Source organism: Stenella coeruleoalba (assembly GCF_951394435.1).
Source record: "Stenella coeruleoalba genome assembly, chromosome: 11".
Lineage (NCBI taxonomy): Eukaryota > Metazoa > Chordata > Mammalia > Artiodactyla > Delphinidae > Stenella > Stenella coeruleoalba.
This window is the reverse complement of record NC_137157.1, coordinates 100,869,968-100,885,560: the sequence shown is the minus strand read 5'-3', so window position 1 is coordinate 100,885,560 and position 15,593 is coordinate 100,869,968. Positions and strand designations below refer to the sequence as shown.

Genomic DNA, 15,593 nt, shown 5'->3' with positions numbered 1-15,593 from the left:
GTCTGGGTCAAACGGGTCGTTGGCCATTTCAATACAACGGCATAAATTTTAGACGTTCTGTGGTGGCTCTGAAGCAGGTCTTAGCACGAGCTCTAAGGAAGGCACACAATTAACACAAGTTTACTGTTTCTGGGCAGCTACAGGTCGAGCCCAACAAAAGGAAGGATCTGAATTAAAGGGGAGAATGTTATTCGTTGCATTATTGGGTATTTCTTTAAGCAAGGCTGGAAATCTCAGAATTTTAACTAAAGTCGAGATCTAATTCCTTCAATTTTAAAACAGTTCCTTTTTTTAACGTGACAGTTTATTTTATATAATATGACCCAAGAAATTCTCCCTACAGTGAAGAAACGGTCTCCTCTTAGACTTGCCATCAAAGAAGTAGAAACAGTTGCGCGAGTCTGTGACCATAGGTTTACACTTCTGGGTTTCTGTTTTGGCTGTGGCCACATGCAAACACCTGGCCAGTTCGTCCAGGTCACTCAGATCAGGGGATCCGTTTGGTTTCCGATCATGATTCATCCACTTCACTGCCTCCTGTGTGGACGCTCTCCCCACTCCCAGGGAGGGGGCCAAGTTTAATCTACTGCCTGGGCTGAGCGGGAGTGTGAAGCCGTGGACGCGAAGGGGAAAGAAGGTCTCGCAAGGCTTCAGAGAGATGCTCCCCTCTGTGCCCTAAGGTGCCAGAAACTAGGATGAAAGATCTTGTTGTTTGGAAAAAAGTCACGTAAGTCGAACATGGCTAACCCCGTGCGGGGGTATTTTTTTTTTAAACAAGTTTTTGTGTTAAACTACTTCGTTTAAAAGCCATGTTGATCTCTGTTTAAATGTTTTCTTAAAGGTCCAGCTGAGACTTCAGTAGCTGAAGACAGCAGTCTGTCGCATGTCGGTCAAGCCCCAAGTCCAGTCCTACCGGCGAGAGCCCAGCGAGTAGCACGGCTCGTTGAATGCGCTGATTTATGGAAGGGACGCAGAGAGAGTGTGTCAGAGAGGACGGGCCGGCGGATGCCCGAGGTACAGACACACCTCCTGGAGGAAAAGGAGTTTTCCTGCTGGCCGTCCTCCCCTCCTGGACTGGGGGCCCCGGACGGGAGGCAGAGACACCCAGACGGACGACCCAGGGCTGTGACGGGAGAGCCACCAGCTGAGGGCGAGGCCTCCCCCCGAGGGCACTTTGGTGACAAGCTACACGGGGGACAAGGGGGCAGAGACATACAGTCCCCAGGTTAGCTCCGATTCTTAAAATATTCAATGTTGGCTAGGCGCCTCGTTTAAAGAATGCTTAGCAGTGCCGGACAACACTCGTGTTTAGCTATTTTAACACAGACTCATTTTAGTAAAAACAAAAATTAGAACCGAGAGAAAAAAAATACAATCTCTGGCTCTCCTGGCCGTGGAAACGCAGGCGCTCGACGGCAGGGTCTCCCCGCTGGCCGGGGGTGGACGGCGCTCCCCTTACCTGCGATGCCCTCCTGGTTGTAGCAGGTCTTGTGCATCTTCCCCATGAAGAGCTCCAGCCCGATGATGGCGTAGATGATAATGACGAAGAGCACGAGCAGGGCGATGTGCAGCAGGGGCACCATGGCCTTGATGATGGAGTTCAGGACCACCTGGAGACCTGCAACGGCAAAGCGGACTCTGCGCCCACCGCTACTGGAACTCAGCCGTCTGCCGTGACCCGCTCCCCGCCGACGGGCCCGCACCCCAGTTCCCGGTAAGGAAACCGAGGCGCCAGGTTACTCGGTCAGAGTGACACCCCGGGGGAGCTGGATCCAGGTGCGCCTGACCCCAGACCTCCCCGGGAGCCACCTCCAGACGGAAGGACAGGGAGATGCTGTCCTTCTAAGGGCATTTCAGTTGGGGAAGGTGGAAACAGTCCTAGAGACGGACGGTGGTGACGTTGGCTTCGTGCCGCTGAACTGTGCACTTAGAAGTGGTCAAGTGGGACATTCTGGCTTGCATCTATTACTACAATAAATTGTTTTTCAAGTACCCAGATCCCTTCAGGGAAAGAAAAGGGTAAATAAGAAACACTCTTTCGCAGTGGGTCCTGTCTGCACACCCCAAGGGTCTGCAGACTTACACCACTGTCTTATGGGGAGAAGGACCCCTCAGTTACAAGCTGAACCATAAATAGCAACCCAGAATGTCGCCTGTTTAAACGAGATGCTGCACACGGTCATCGTAATGGTAGGTACCCTCAAGCCCCCAGGTCTACCCCAGGCCCCAGAAAGCCGTCCGTCAACGGGTGGGCGCTGCCTCCACGCCCCAGGAGGGAAGTGGGGGGGCGTCGGGCTCCCCTCCCCACAGCAGGGGCCTGCCTCAGACACAGCACAGCAGGACCTCCTCCTCCGAGTCACCCCCGCGGGCCACCTTCTGTGTCTCTCACTCACCCAGCAGCCACGGACACCCTTCCACCTCTCCCGCACTGCGGGCGTCACCCCTGCTCACCCACCGCCCTCGGCGCTGGCGAGTGAAGGCCGGGCACCCTGTCCCCAGGCCGCGAGGCAGTCCCCGGGCCTTTGTGACCTGGAGGAGTGGGGTTCACAAGTCCAATTCGGAGAACTCGCCCCAGCCATTAAGCTGAGCCGGGGAGAGGAAACCAAATAAGAGAAAAGCTAGAATAATTTCACCTGTGAATTAATGCGAGGGCCGTGCCGCCTCCCAGTAGAACAAGATGCTTCAGACCCAAATGACTCGGTTAACTAGCAGGTTGTACACACATCTGGTGACGGGTGCGGAGCCACGGAGGAAGCTACAACCCAGCCGCACAGCGACTTTTGGGGTGTCTGCTGGGGCGCTGCTCACGGGGGGAGACGGAGGTCCCCGGATCCGGCTGCCCAGACCACGAGGGGAACGCGACCAGGCCTTCAGTGCCACGTGGCAGAGAATGGGGGGGCACGGGATGGGGAGACCTCCTCCTGCCCTATAAGGCCCTGGGCGTGGGTCCACCCTGTGCCCCCGGCCCTCGCTCTCTGGACTCCTGGTCAAACAGCGTTTCTTTCAGACTCAAACGTGCCATCCTTCGACGCGGGGCCATCGTCGGCGCTGTTCCCTCGGCCCGGAACGCGTTTCCGTAATTCCCTCCAATGTTCCCTACTGCTCTCAGCCCAAGCATCCCTCCTCCGGGGACCCTTCCCCAAGCTCCCAGAGCAGAGACGTCTCCTTTCTTACATGTCTTCTTAGAACCAGTTCCTCCGCTTTGGAGCGTGAGTCTCCCTTTGGCATTACATGTTCATTAAGTGGCTTTCCAACGTTTATGCCCGGCTCCCACGTCAGGCTGAGTTTTGTGAACGCGGAGACTGTGGGCCCTTCTGGCTGTTTGATCGCTGAGGCAGCTCTGCAAACAGACAGGCGACTTTCCCGGGCCTGCAGGCCGGGCTGTGGAGAGGCCCAGAGGAAGTCGAAGCAGCCCGTGCTTCTGTCCACCGCTGGGGGCTGTCAGAGTGGCCGCCGGACACTCTGCTCCCTGCCATCCCCTGGGGTTGGTGGCCTCACCATGCACCTGAGCACCAAGGCCCGATCTGGGCCCCCAGGCTCCTTCCTCCCACTGTTACCAAGTCCTGCCAATTTGCTTTTGAAGTGTTTTACACAAGTATAAATACCGTTTACTATGTAAATAATACATGCTCATTACACAGGAGAAATGCTTATTATAGAGAGATTAGAAAACACAGGGGAGCAGGAACAGAAAGAACTCGTCCGTCGTCCCACCGCCCAGAGGGGACCGCTGTGAGCCTCTCAGGGTGTATTTTGGACACTCTGGCCCCTGGGCTCGGCTACTCGGTGAGCTGGTCTCCCTGCCGTCTGGTGTTCATGCCGCTGTTGGGACGCTCAAGCAGAGAGTGTCACGTCCTTGGCGCGAGTCCTCCTCCGATGCCGTCACCCGCCTCCGCATCCAGCCTGACGGCCCCCGCCTCTGGCTCACGCCTCACTCTCCAGCCACAACCGAGCCCCAGCTTCTTTGGCCACAGGCCTCCTCGCGTCAGCACAGGCTGTTCCCCCAGCGGACGCTGTTCCCTGCCTGACGCACGGCCCCGGCCTCACGTCCTCTCGTCTGTGGCACGCGGCAGGGACTCTGCGTGCCGGCTGCCTTCAGGAAACCACTCCATTCAAGGATCTTCAGGAGACGCCGAGGTGTGTCATCGGGAAAAGGCCGACTCGCGGAGCAGGAAGGGCACAGGCACGGAGGGGGCTGTCAACGACCTTCACAGGATTTAACCTGCTGTTCTGGGGAAGAAGAGCTGGCAGAAGTCAGCGTAACCATGGGGATGGAGCCAGGACCAATCAGGAAGATTTAGGTTCAACACAAAGACTGTCCAAGAAACAGACCTAAGGTGGAGCAGGGTGCTCCGAGAGGTAGTGAGCTCCCCGTCCTCAGAGGGATGAGAGCAGCGACTGAATAAGCTCTTGGAGGAGGAGCCTTGGTGGGGATTCAGCCAGTGGGTGAAGGACAGCCTCGGAGCACCGAAGCCCCCAGCCCTCATCGACCTGTAATGAAGACTTATTGGGGGCAGGTGGATGACCCCAATTCCCCCAGCACAACCTGGGGAAGTAGGTACTGTCATTAACGGTATTTACAGAGGAGAAGCGCGCGTTCTAGAGAGGTTAAGGGGCCTGCCCATGGCGTCACAGCTGCTGGCAGGGGTGGGCACAGGGCCAGGTGCCACGTGGCCTGACTCCAGGCCCGGGGCTGCACGACTGGGCTAAACGCCTCCCGTGGGCCCTGGCCCGGGGCTCTCAGCCTCCACGATCTGCATCTGTGAAGCAGTGGCACGTGATCACGACATCTGCTGGGCAGGCGGGGGGCTCGTCCTGCTGCCAGGGGGCGCCCCGCAGCCTCCGAGGCCCTGGCCGCCATCCTCACCGCCGGCCCGGGTCGGCACCCCAGAGCCCCCCACACGTAACTGGCTCTCAAGGCCTGCGTCTCAATGGCTCCTCCTCGGGCGGGCTCACAGCTGCCCCCGAAACAGCTCCTTCTGTTCCCATTCCACTCAGAAAACACAGCGACTTCTCTGCGCCCAAGTGCTCTCCTCTGACGGGCCGGGGACGGGGTCCCCGTGGGAGCCCTGGGGCCAGGCCAGCCTGGTAGAGCAGCTGCGGGAAGGTGGCCCATGGACACGAGATCACTAAGGGCCACACCCACGGTGAGCCTGTGTTCCGGGCCCTAAATCAGGACGTGAGACCAGACAAACACACGTGGACTTACGGGGACAACAGGACAGGGTATTTCGTGCGAGAACAATGCTGGAAGATGTCGTTCTGGAAATCCGGTCTCTCATTTGCAGTCTGTGCAGGTGACCTCCTCTTAGGGGATGAAACACCCTCCCACCCGGGAAGCCCGGCTGCCAGGTCTTCCAGGGAGAGGGGGCTCTGGGGAGCGGCTTTGCTAGATGCTGGGATTAGGGAAGGACGGAGAAAAAGCTGAGCTGGCACGCACGGCCTTTCCTCTTCTCCCTCCACGTTGCTGTAAGGCCTGGACCACTGTCTGCATTCCTGCTGTGCTCAACTTGAGAATTCCAAGTTAGGAAAGACTTAGAGGGTCTGTGTACGTAAATCATGGTGTTTTCTCTTAGAAGATCAAGAGGAACCATCAGTTATGGAAAGCACGCCTGGCATCTTCCTTCAACAGTGTTGAGATTGGCCTGGAAACGTTGGCTGCAGGTGGTGCTGGCCCACGGTGGCTGCATGGCTGAGGGCTCTGGTTTCATCAAGGAGCATCTCGCCCAGCCCTGCTCTGGTGACGGGTTGCTCCGCTCGGGCCCCAGGGGTAGAACCGAGAAGGAGGGTGGCCATGACTCAATGAGCAGGACCCCGAGAAAAGAGGACAGGGAGACTCGTGGGGCTAAGCGGCGCACGCAGGTGTGTCTGAGGCAGAGCCGGGCTTGCATTCAACTTCCAAGTCACCTGGTGTAAAGGGGGAGGTAACCCCAGATCAGAGGTCTTTGCAGACGTTGTTTGACTTCATTGTTCAGATTCCACGTGGACTCAGAGCTTTTTGGCTGGCGGCTACGAAGGCACATTTCATGTCCCAATGATTCGGGCTCCACGGTTCCAGCCACGTGGTAGGAAAGCGTTGAGAAATGACCAAGGAGGCCTGATCGCAGCTCCACAGGGAGTGATACTGAGAATCGCTGAAGGGGGTGGGTCTGGGTTCGGCAGGATGGTGGTGGGTACAAACTTCTCACCGATGGGGGCTAAGTTGGCCAGAACAGGAGGAGGACGCTGGGGCCACCGGCCTCGATGCGCGTATTTTCACTTACACACAGTCATCTGTTGAGCTATGTTCCACGGGCCACCTGCTCCCCGGGGCCAAACATGAATCAAAGAAACTCATAATCGGTACAGAATCTCAAACCACTTGAGTGCTTTCAAGGAAGAGAGAGGGTGTCACGAAGGCCCCCCTGTGGCCGGAGGGCGGAGCAAGGTGTCCTCGGGGCAGTGACACGTGAGCCGGGGGCCGAGGACGAGGTGACGAGGACCTGGCCGGGTGGGCAGCAGGTGGGTCCAGCAGGGGGGCTTGTGCCTCCCCACGGAGAAGGCCGTCTGCCCGGCTGAGCAGGGACACCTGGCCCCCCACCGTCTGTCTGCCTCATGCTTCCCTGGGCTTTGTTCTGTCTCTTAGAAGAAATACCTGGAGGATCTGGGAACCCAGCCGACCGCTTCTGTGTGAATTGTGAGGAAGCCGACGTCACTTTCAGAGAAAACGACTCGGGCAGCACAGAGGAAGGCACTCCCGACGCCAGCGTCCTCGAGTGTGAGGTGGAGGTGGAGCCCCTCCTGCACCGTCCAGAGAGGAGCCGCGGGGCCCAAACGAGGAGGGTCCTGGCGTCGAGGAGGATGCCGCAGACCCAGGAAGCCCGGATGGACGGGAAGTCCCTGCAGCCTCACACCCGGGAAAGCTCTTCTAAGACGGGACGACCCCGGGCCAGATGCAGCAGCGTTTTCCCACGGAGCTGCAGCCCCACCGGCCCCTCTGCTGTCGGGGGGCCTCAGCCACTCCTAGACAGTCATGGGCTGTCGCCGGAGCCGGGTCACGTCCCTCTTTGTCAGGTGCAGTCGGTAAAGCCCCAGATACAGAAAGCACTCCCGCTCACGGGTGCACGGACTACAGCTCTCTTTACCAAGGTCTGACTCTGCTTTTTCCCGGACACGGCATCGCTGCAAGGGGATCGCTCCCCAAGGGGAGCCCTCGTCTCTCCTTCCAGCAGCAGGAAACGCCCCCCGCAGAGTCCTGCCACCATGTGCCCAGGGGGGCGGCTCAATGGCAACCTTCCCCCTTGATGGCGGGCCATCGTCACCACGCGGACGGACCTAGCTTGCAGCCTCAGAGGTGCTCACGGCTACCCGCGGGCCGACTCACGCCTTTGCCACTGACATCACTGTTCTCGACAGGCTCAACGCCACCGATTTCTCCCTTCTTTCCAAAACTCTCTCGTCCTTGTCTCCGTGACGCTCTACAATTTCAGCTCTTCCCACTGCACAGCTGGTTTTATGTCTCCCGTCTTCCCTCCCTCCCTCTGGACTTTTACTCTGGGGAATATTACAAAGACGAAAAGGATGCAGTCCCTGCCCAGGAGGGGCATCAGCTAGAGAGGAGGCAAACGTGGAGACAGCTAATCGCAGAAGCGGGTGACAGTGGGCCTAAGAATGAAGCCCAGGACTTCCCTGGTGGCACAGTGGTTAAGAATCCGCCTGCCAATGCAGGGGACACGGGTTCGAGCCCTAGTCCAGGAAGATCCCACACGCTGCGGAGCAGCTAAGCCCGGGCGCCACAGCTACGGAGCTTGTGCTCTGCGGCCCACGAGCCGCAGCTATTGAGCCCACACGCCACAACTAAAGCCCGCGCGCCTAGAGCCTGTGCTCCGCAACAAGAGGAGCCCCACTCGCTGCAACTGGAGAAAGCCCGCACGCAGCAACGAAAACCCAACACAGCCAAAGTTAAAAATAAATAAATTAATTAATTAAAAAAAAAAGAGAATGAAGCCCAAAGAGCCATGGATGCACAGAGGAGGGAGAGGTGGCCTTGACCTGGGAGAGCAGCAGACGGTTCCCTGAGGAGGGGGCGTGAGCCATCAGGCGTGAAGCTGCTCTCTGCCCCGGTTTGTCTTCCATCCTCTGTGTCTCTCTCTCAACTCTTTCTGTCTAAATTCTCTCTCTCAGGAAATCCATTCCCGTCACTCTCTCCTAAGGGCTCAAGTCACCACCAGTAGGTGGGTGTGCATTTGCAACGACACAGCCTTTTGCTCTCTCTCTCTTTTTTTTTTTTGTGGCACGTGGGCCTCTCACTGTTGTGGCCTCTCCCGTTGCGGAGCACAGGCTCCGGACGCGCAGGCTCAGCGGCCATGGCTCACGGGCCCAGCCGCTTCGCGGCACGTGGGATCTTCCCGGACCGGGGCACGAACCCGCGTCCCCTGCATCGGCAGGCGGACTCTCAACCACTGCGCCACCAGGGAAGCCCTGCTCTCTCTTTTGAATTCAAGCCTTGTTACTCCACAAGCTTACTGGGTCTTCCACCGGCTTGTCCTCCCAGCTCATCACACTCCAGAAACATAGCCCTGAACTCGCAGCCTCCCCTTAAAACCACTCCCCACAAGGCCCCACACTTGGCAGTCGCCTGGCTTACTTCCTCAGCAAACGCAGACCGTGCTTCATCCACGGCGCCCGTCATATCTGCCCTCCCAGAGCAGCCACTGCTGTCCTCACTGTCTCCCACCTGGACTGGTGACCGGGCTTCCTGGTTCCACTTCCCACCCACCCCAATGCATTCTGCAGCCCTGGCCCATTGCTCACCCTAAGATGTCCCTGCTCGGAAACCTGCAGTGGTCCCATCATAAAAGGCAGACTTCAAACCCCCTTCTGCTCGAGCTGAACACAGTAGGTGCTCAAAACTTGTTTGCAGAAAGAATGAAAACAGGTTACAAGCAGCAGGACAGGGGGTTCCAGCAGGAAACAGGCAGCTTCCAGGAGCAGGAAGGAGAGCAGTCTGCTGGGGGCGGGGCTTGAGGGGAGCAGCCAGGTGGCCTGCAGGGAAGGTCTGGGGACGTGAAAACCCTGTCATTGACTGAACCCAACTGGAAGGCAGAGGGGAGGCAGCCTTTGATGTAGGCCAGTGGTCAGTCCCGCAGGCCAGAGAGCAGAGTGGAGAAGGTGGAGAGGGGCTACGACAGCAAATGGACAATGTGGGGCAGACAGGACGGTGAGCACGGAGTGGTCCGCTTTCTATGTGCACCATCATCACTCTAGTAAACCAGGAGCTTCTGAGTTCTGTGAGCCAAGTCCTCTCTTAGGGAGGGTGATCAGATAAACGTCCTCTGATTGTAACTCACTAGCCACCTCTGGGGCCTCATCTTCCATGGTCATGCCTGACTGGAGTGAAGAAATGCATGTTGTATCAGTATGTGTGGTTGTGACCCTCATCATCATCGTCAAAAACAACAACATCATCATCACCATTAGCATATCATCATCATCATCATCACCATCACCACCACCATCATCATCATCATCATCACCATTAGCATCGCCACCACCATCATCACCAGCATCACTAATATCATCACCTTTAATATCATCATCACCATCATAACTAACATCATCATCTTTAATATCATCACCACCATCACCACCATCATCACCATCATCATCACCACCACCACCATCACCAGCATCACTAACATCATCATCTTTAATATCATCACCGCCATCACCGCCATCACCACCACCATCACCATCACCGCCATCACCACCATCATCACCATCATCATCACCATCACCATCACCAACGTCCTCATCATCACCATCAACGTCAGGTTGAGATGACCAGTTCGTACTGGCTAGATATTGGAGGCATGATGAATCTCACAGATCACGTTTTGTGGCTTCATTTGGCTAATGAAGCAATGGACACTTTTAATGGCCTCACAGTATTAGTGGCTTTCAAGAGAAAACAGGTTTAGAGCTAGGAAGGCAGTGGTTTTCTCTTGGGTTAAGGAGTAAGCTCGTCACAGGGAGGTTCAAGGGTGCCTGATGTAGGGAGAAGAGCCCTGGCCTGGACGGCTCCTACAGTCTCAAGCTTCATTATTTTTTTGCCTGTTCTTATTAAGATGTCCTTATTCATTAGGGCTTTTCATTTATTTTTAATTTAACCTTTCCATCTTAATAAATTTCTGCGTCCCGCAAGTGCTTTGGTGAGCACTACCGGAGGGTTTTGGCCTGGGAAGGGGATGGTGGATACTCTGCTGCCTAATAAATTACCAACTGTAAGAGTAATTAAAATACCAACCTTCACGTTGAATTAATTGTTTGTATTAGCAATTTGAGTTGGAAAGAACTCAAAGGAAAAATATTAAAAAATTCGGATCCAAAGTGAACAAGAGCGATGGCAACAGCAGCTCCCACTTCCTGAGGACCCGGCACAAGCGGGGCACCGGGCGCAGCGCCCTACACATCATTTCATTGAATTCTCCAGCTATCTTGATAAAGATCAACGGGCCGAGGCTTGGGTACGACCGATGACTTGTCCAGGAGCTGGAGTTAGAAACCAAGCCAACTGACCCCAAGCCCTCCACCCTCAGCCACCGTCCCAGCAGACACGGCAAATGCGCCGCAGACTCTCTGACCCTGCGCCAGACGGATGCCGGTACTGATCACGGCCTCTTCCCTCTGGCCCCGGATGGGGCCTCCCAGTCCTTCTCAGAAGTAAGTCTCTCACAGCGACTCTGAGCCGTGGGAAGTGACTGGGTCATGATCTGCCGCCCCGTATGTGCTGCCTCCCCGCTGGTGACAAACTGCCTCTTTCTGCTACAGGAAAACTAGGATGCACCTGCCAATGACGCAGATGCCTGGGTCTGCACTTCTTCTTCTGTCTTAGACATTCTGGGGAAAACAATTGTGAAATATTCATCCAGAAAAGTGTAAAAAATAAAGACGTTACGGTGTATGGTCTATCACAAAACAAAGCCATGTACCCATCACTCAGATCAAGAAACAGAACATCACCCGCTCTCTGAAGCCCCACTCATGCCGCTCCAGGTACTACGCCCCCTACAGCAAGTTAACCACTGCACTGTACTTCAATAAAAGTTAAAATGTAATCCACCACATCAGTAAACAAGATCCCGAGTCTATCAATAGATGTAGGAAGAACCCATCTCATAAATTCAGCCTTTATTCCCCAGTCCTTTACATTCTTTTCTGTATTTTCCGTTCTTTTGATTCTCTGTGCTTTATTCTCAATATTCCCCCCGACCTTGCCACAGCTCAATAATTCGGTTTTCAGCTGCGCAAAATCTTTCAATCAATTCAGTGCATTTTGTTTCTTTTCAGCCGTGCGACTTGTGGAATCTCAGTTCCCAGCCAGGGACTGAACCCGGGCCACGGAAATGAGAGCCTGGAATCCTATCCACCGGGCTGCCAGGGAATTCCCAGTTCACACTGCATTTTCATATTTGATATTGTCTTCTTCATTTCTAAAACTTACATTCGGTTCTTTTCCACATCTTCTGGTTCTCTGGAAAATTATCGACCTTGTCTTTGATCTCTTTGAATATAGTAAATACAGTTATTTTCAAGTCTATGTCTGATAATTCCAAGACCTAGATCCCCTGTGGGTCTGTTTCTATTGTCTATAGCTTCTGCTCCTTTTCATTCATGTTACCTTGTCTCTTTGTGTACCTAGTTATTTTGTATTGTGGGTTAGGCCCTATCATTGCAAAACTGTCTTTCAAAATAATTGGAGAACGTGCTGATGTTACCTTTCTCCAGAGAGGATGCATATGTGTCTTTGTTAGGCATCTTTTCTAAGTTTTAGAAAAGAGGAGATTTAGAATATTTTGCCCAGCGATTTCTAATCGTCCTCAGCAGGACAGTTAATCCAATGACCTCACCTGCCATGTTCAGAAAGCAAAAGGGAAGTCCCCTCATTACATGTGTTCCTACTGTCCCACCCCAGCACGAGGTCACTGGGTCTCTGAATATATGGACATCTTTTAAAGGGTTGGGAGATCTCTGCCAGTCAAATTCTCCTCATGTCAGACCCTGGACGGGACTCCTTGGAGTGACGTTCCTGGGGACCCACTGTGTGCAGAGCGATGCGCCTGATAACAGGATTACACAGGAGGGAGTCGTGGTCTGGTTACGGCTGCTGCCGGGTCTCACACCTCTCAGAAAGGTGTAGAAGGTGCAGCTTTGGGGAACATTGGAAAGTGTCTCCAAGATTTGGGTGGCAAATGAGATACACTCACTGTGAGCTCTCAGGTTGGATGAGTCCCTAAGACAGTCCTGATGAGAGCTCTTCAACTCTTTTCGAGACAAATACCATTATACCAGGCAACCCACAGCTCCCTCTTCCTGGCTGTCCTTGAGCTGGAGTTTAACAAAGCACCAAGCTTGTTTATCGCTGACAACTTACGGCGACGCTACGGCATGAACTAACCTTTCTACGCATGTTCTTGGGATTCCAGACTGACTTATTTGCCATTTGGCTCAAATCACTAAGGGATCAATAGGGACCTTGGCACCGATCAAATTTTCTATTAGGGAAAATCTCCAAACGTATGCTTAGTGTTTTAAAGAGATTTCAGATTGACTGGAAAAAATGCCAGGCTATTTCCTCTCCTCCACTAACAGCTGTGTGACCTCGGCAGTCATGTCACCTTCTTGGGTCTAGGTTTCAACATCTTGAAAATGAGGACATTGGATGAAGAAAGCCCACTCTGGCTCTAAAATTTGCTGGGTTGTTATTTTCTAAATAGCTTAAGAAAGATTCTAGTACCTTTCCTTCCTCCAACTACTACTGTCCCTTATCCACAATAAGTCCTCAATAAATGTGTGACAAATGAATTAATATATAACTTGTAGAATATAACAGAGCATTATATTACTTCAGAAATAATATCGTGTATAACTTATGTAACATATGTAACTTACACCTGCTAACATACTCGTCATTCACTTTGTGATTTAGAAGTCAAGTACACTTCCACTTCCAAAAGGAGGAACTGGTATCAGATGAGCCCTTTCACCATAAACATTACAAAACTGGACAAAAATAGTAGCGGCAGCTGTCTTCCAACACTGAACATAAAGTAGCTCAGGCCTGTAATCCCTGAGAGAACTGAACCTCAGAGGTGAACACAAAAACCACCCTGGTTCTCTGCAAACGGTTTCCTGACTGCAGTGCAAAGAGCAGACAGACCACTCCAGTCCCACCGGTCTGAGAATCTGGGCATCTGGCATGGCTGTGGTGGGACAGCTAGGTATACGGGGCCCCAGAAGTTTGGGTAGGTGTCCCTTGTGTGTCTATGGCCCTGCCAGAGTGGAGGGATCAAGTTAACATCTCATTAGGACCCTAGACAACCGATATGCCACAATGGGTATATCTTAGGAGACAGGACCTTCCCCTGGAGTAAGATGCCTTCTAGACCCATCCTGACAAGATGACACTGAGCTCTGACAAGATCTGAAAGGGAAACGAGCTGGGAGGTGAGGGGCCTGGGCTTTTGATCAATCTTCACCAGCAAGCGTAGAACCATAAGTTCATGGCAGGGCAGGAGGTAACTGAACTGCCTGCTGAAGAGTCAACCCTTCAGTTGAGGAAGGTGAATGAATCCAGGTCTCTACAACATATGACTCATGATCCCAGGATTCAGAACAAACCACCAGATACAGAAAGAAACAGGAAAATGTGACACATAACCAAGAATAAACAGTCAAAAGGGACTGAAAATGAGATTGCTCAGAGGTTGGACTGAGCAGAAAAGGATTTTAAAACAGCTTAAAGAATGTGTGAAGAGTTAAAGGAAAATATATTAAAAGAATGAAAGGAGTATATGGTCTTAAACATAGAACAGATAGGGAATTCCACAGAGAGATGGAGACTATAAAAAGGAGCCAGATGGAGAGTCTATGACTGAAAAGTAACTGAAATGAAAAAGTCATTGAATAGGTTTGATGAAGATGGAGGTGGCAGAGGAAAAAGTAATGAACTGGAAGAATAATAGATAGAAATTAATCTGTGGACACAGGAGAAAAGACTGAAGAAAACTGAACAAAGCCTTGGGGACCAATGAGATAATAGAAAATGGCCAAACATAAGTGTAATTGGGGTCCCAGACAGAGAAGCGTGAGACTGGAGTTGGAAAAATGTATTTGAAGAAATAATGGCCAACAGCTTCCCAAACTTGATGACGATCTCCAATTTATGGACGAATCTGAGCAGCTCAGAAAACTCTAAGCAGGACAAATATACAACAAGGCACATAATAGTCAAGTGCTGAAAACCAAAGATAGAAAATGTAGAAACAGTCAAGAAAAAAGAAGCATATATATAGGGAACCATGATGAGAATACTGGTGACTTCTCATCGGAGACAATGGAGGCCAAGAGAAAGTGGAATTCTCTAATATTCTGAAAAAAAAAAAATTCTCAGCCAAGAATTCTATATCCAGCAAAAATATTCTTCAAGAAGAGGATAGAGATCTTTTCAGATAATGAAAGCTGAGATAATTCAGCAGCAGCAGACCTGTGCTCTAGAGATGCCAGGGGATGTCCTTCAGGGAGACGGGAAATGACACCAGAAGGAGACTCGGTCTACAGAAAGGATTAGACAGTCCCAGAAATGGTGAAGAAGCAGGCAGGCAGAAAAGGCTATGCTTTACTTTTCCTCATAATGTACTTAAAAGACAATTGACTGTTTAAAGCAAGAAATGTTAACAGTGGGGTTTATAAGAGTTGTATACGTAGAAGGTGTGTAAGGCTCACGTAGGGTAGAGGGTTAAGTTAAATTATACTAGTGTAAGCCTCTTACTTTTGTGACGGGACACTTAAAATGTGTGAGTTTTAGGGAATATAAATTATGCTTTAATACAGTGGATTTTAAGAAGTCAAGTGTGGACGTTCCCCTTCCTCTAATCAGCCCAATTGGAGCCTGAGGTTGGCAGACAGGGAGCTGGACCCAGACATATCAGTAGCTAAAATCTGCTGAACGCATCCTACATGCTGACCGTAGTTCTAAATGCTCTGCAGGCACTTACGTATTGAATCCTCACAGCACCAGCACAAGGTGAGTGCAATTTTAACCCCCATCACAGACCAGGACGCTGAGGCACACAGCTAACAGGGGTTAGCTCTGAGGATTTGAACCTAAGGAGTGGGACCTCACTGCTGGTGTCCTCAGCCACTCCCTGTCACAAGCCAGCGGGAGGGGACGGACCAGGCGTCACAGGCGGCTGGGGCTCGTGCCCTGTGTATCAATCACTTCCTGGGACACTGGCCTCGCTGTGTCTTCACTTCCTCTCCCCTCATTTTTCTTTCCAGTGTTTATAAAGCATGTGTCACGTGTAAGCCTAAGTGGCCTTTATTATGACCATTATTTTAAATTAGGTGACAGTCACCGGGCTGTTGGTTGTAATTTCAGGTTTGGGATTTCCAGGGAAGGGCCAGCCACTAAGGAGAATCAACAATGGGGCTTCCTGAGTTTAAGAAGCTCTGTCTCCTGTGGGACCTACACCACTGGCCACAGTCCTGGGCACAAGGTCAGTGCTTGGGAAAGAGTCCCCTCTGGACTGATGGCTGGGAGCTGCCGAGGGTCA

General features: G+C 52.6%; 1 protein-coding gene across 1 annotated transcript in view; it reads right to left on the bottom strand.

Annotated features, from left to right (window-relative positions):
- CACNA1C (calcium voltage-gated channel subunit alpha1 C) overlaps positions 1–15,593 on the bottom strand; it is a 457,740-nt gene that overhangs the window by 152,039 nt on the left and 290,108 nt on the right. Inside the window, exon 6 of the mRNA XM_079938602.1 lies at positions 1,460–1,618. Within this exon, the coding sequence (XP_079794728.1) occupies positions 1,460–1,618 (159 nt within the window). The remainder of the gene's footprint in view (positions 1–1,459; positions 1,619–15,593) is intronic.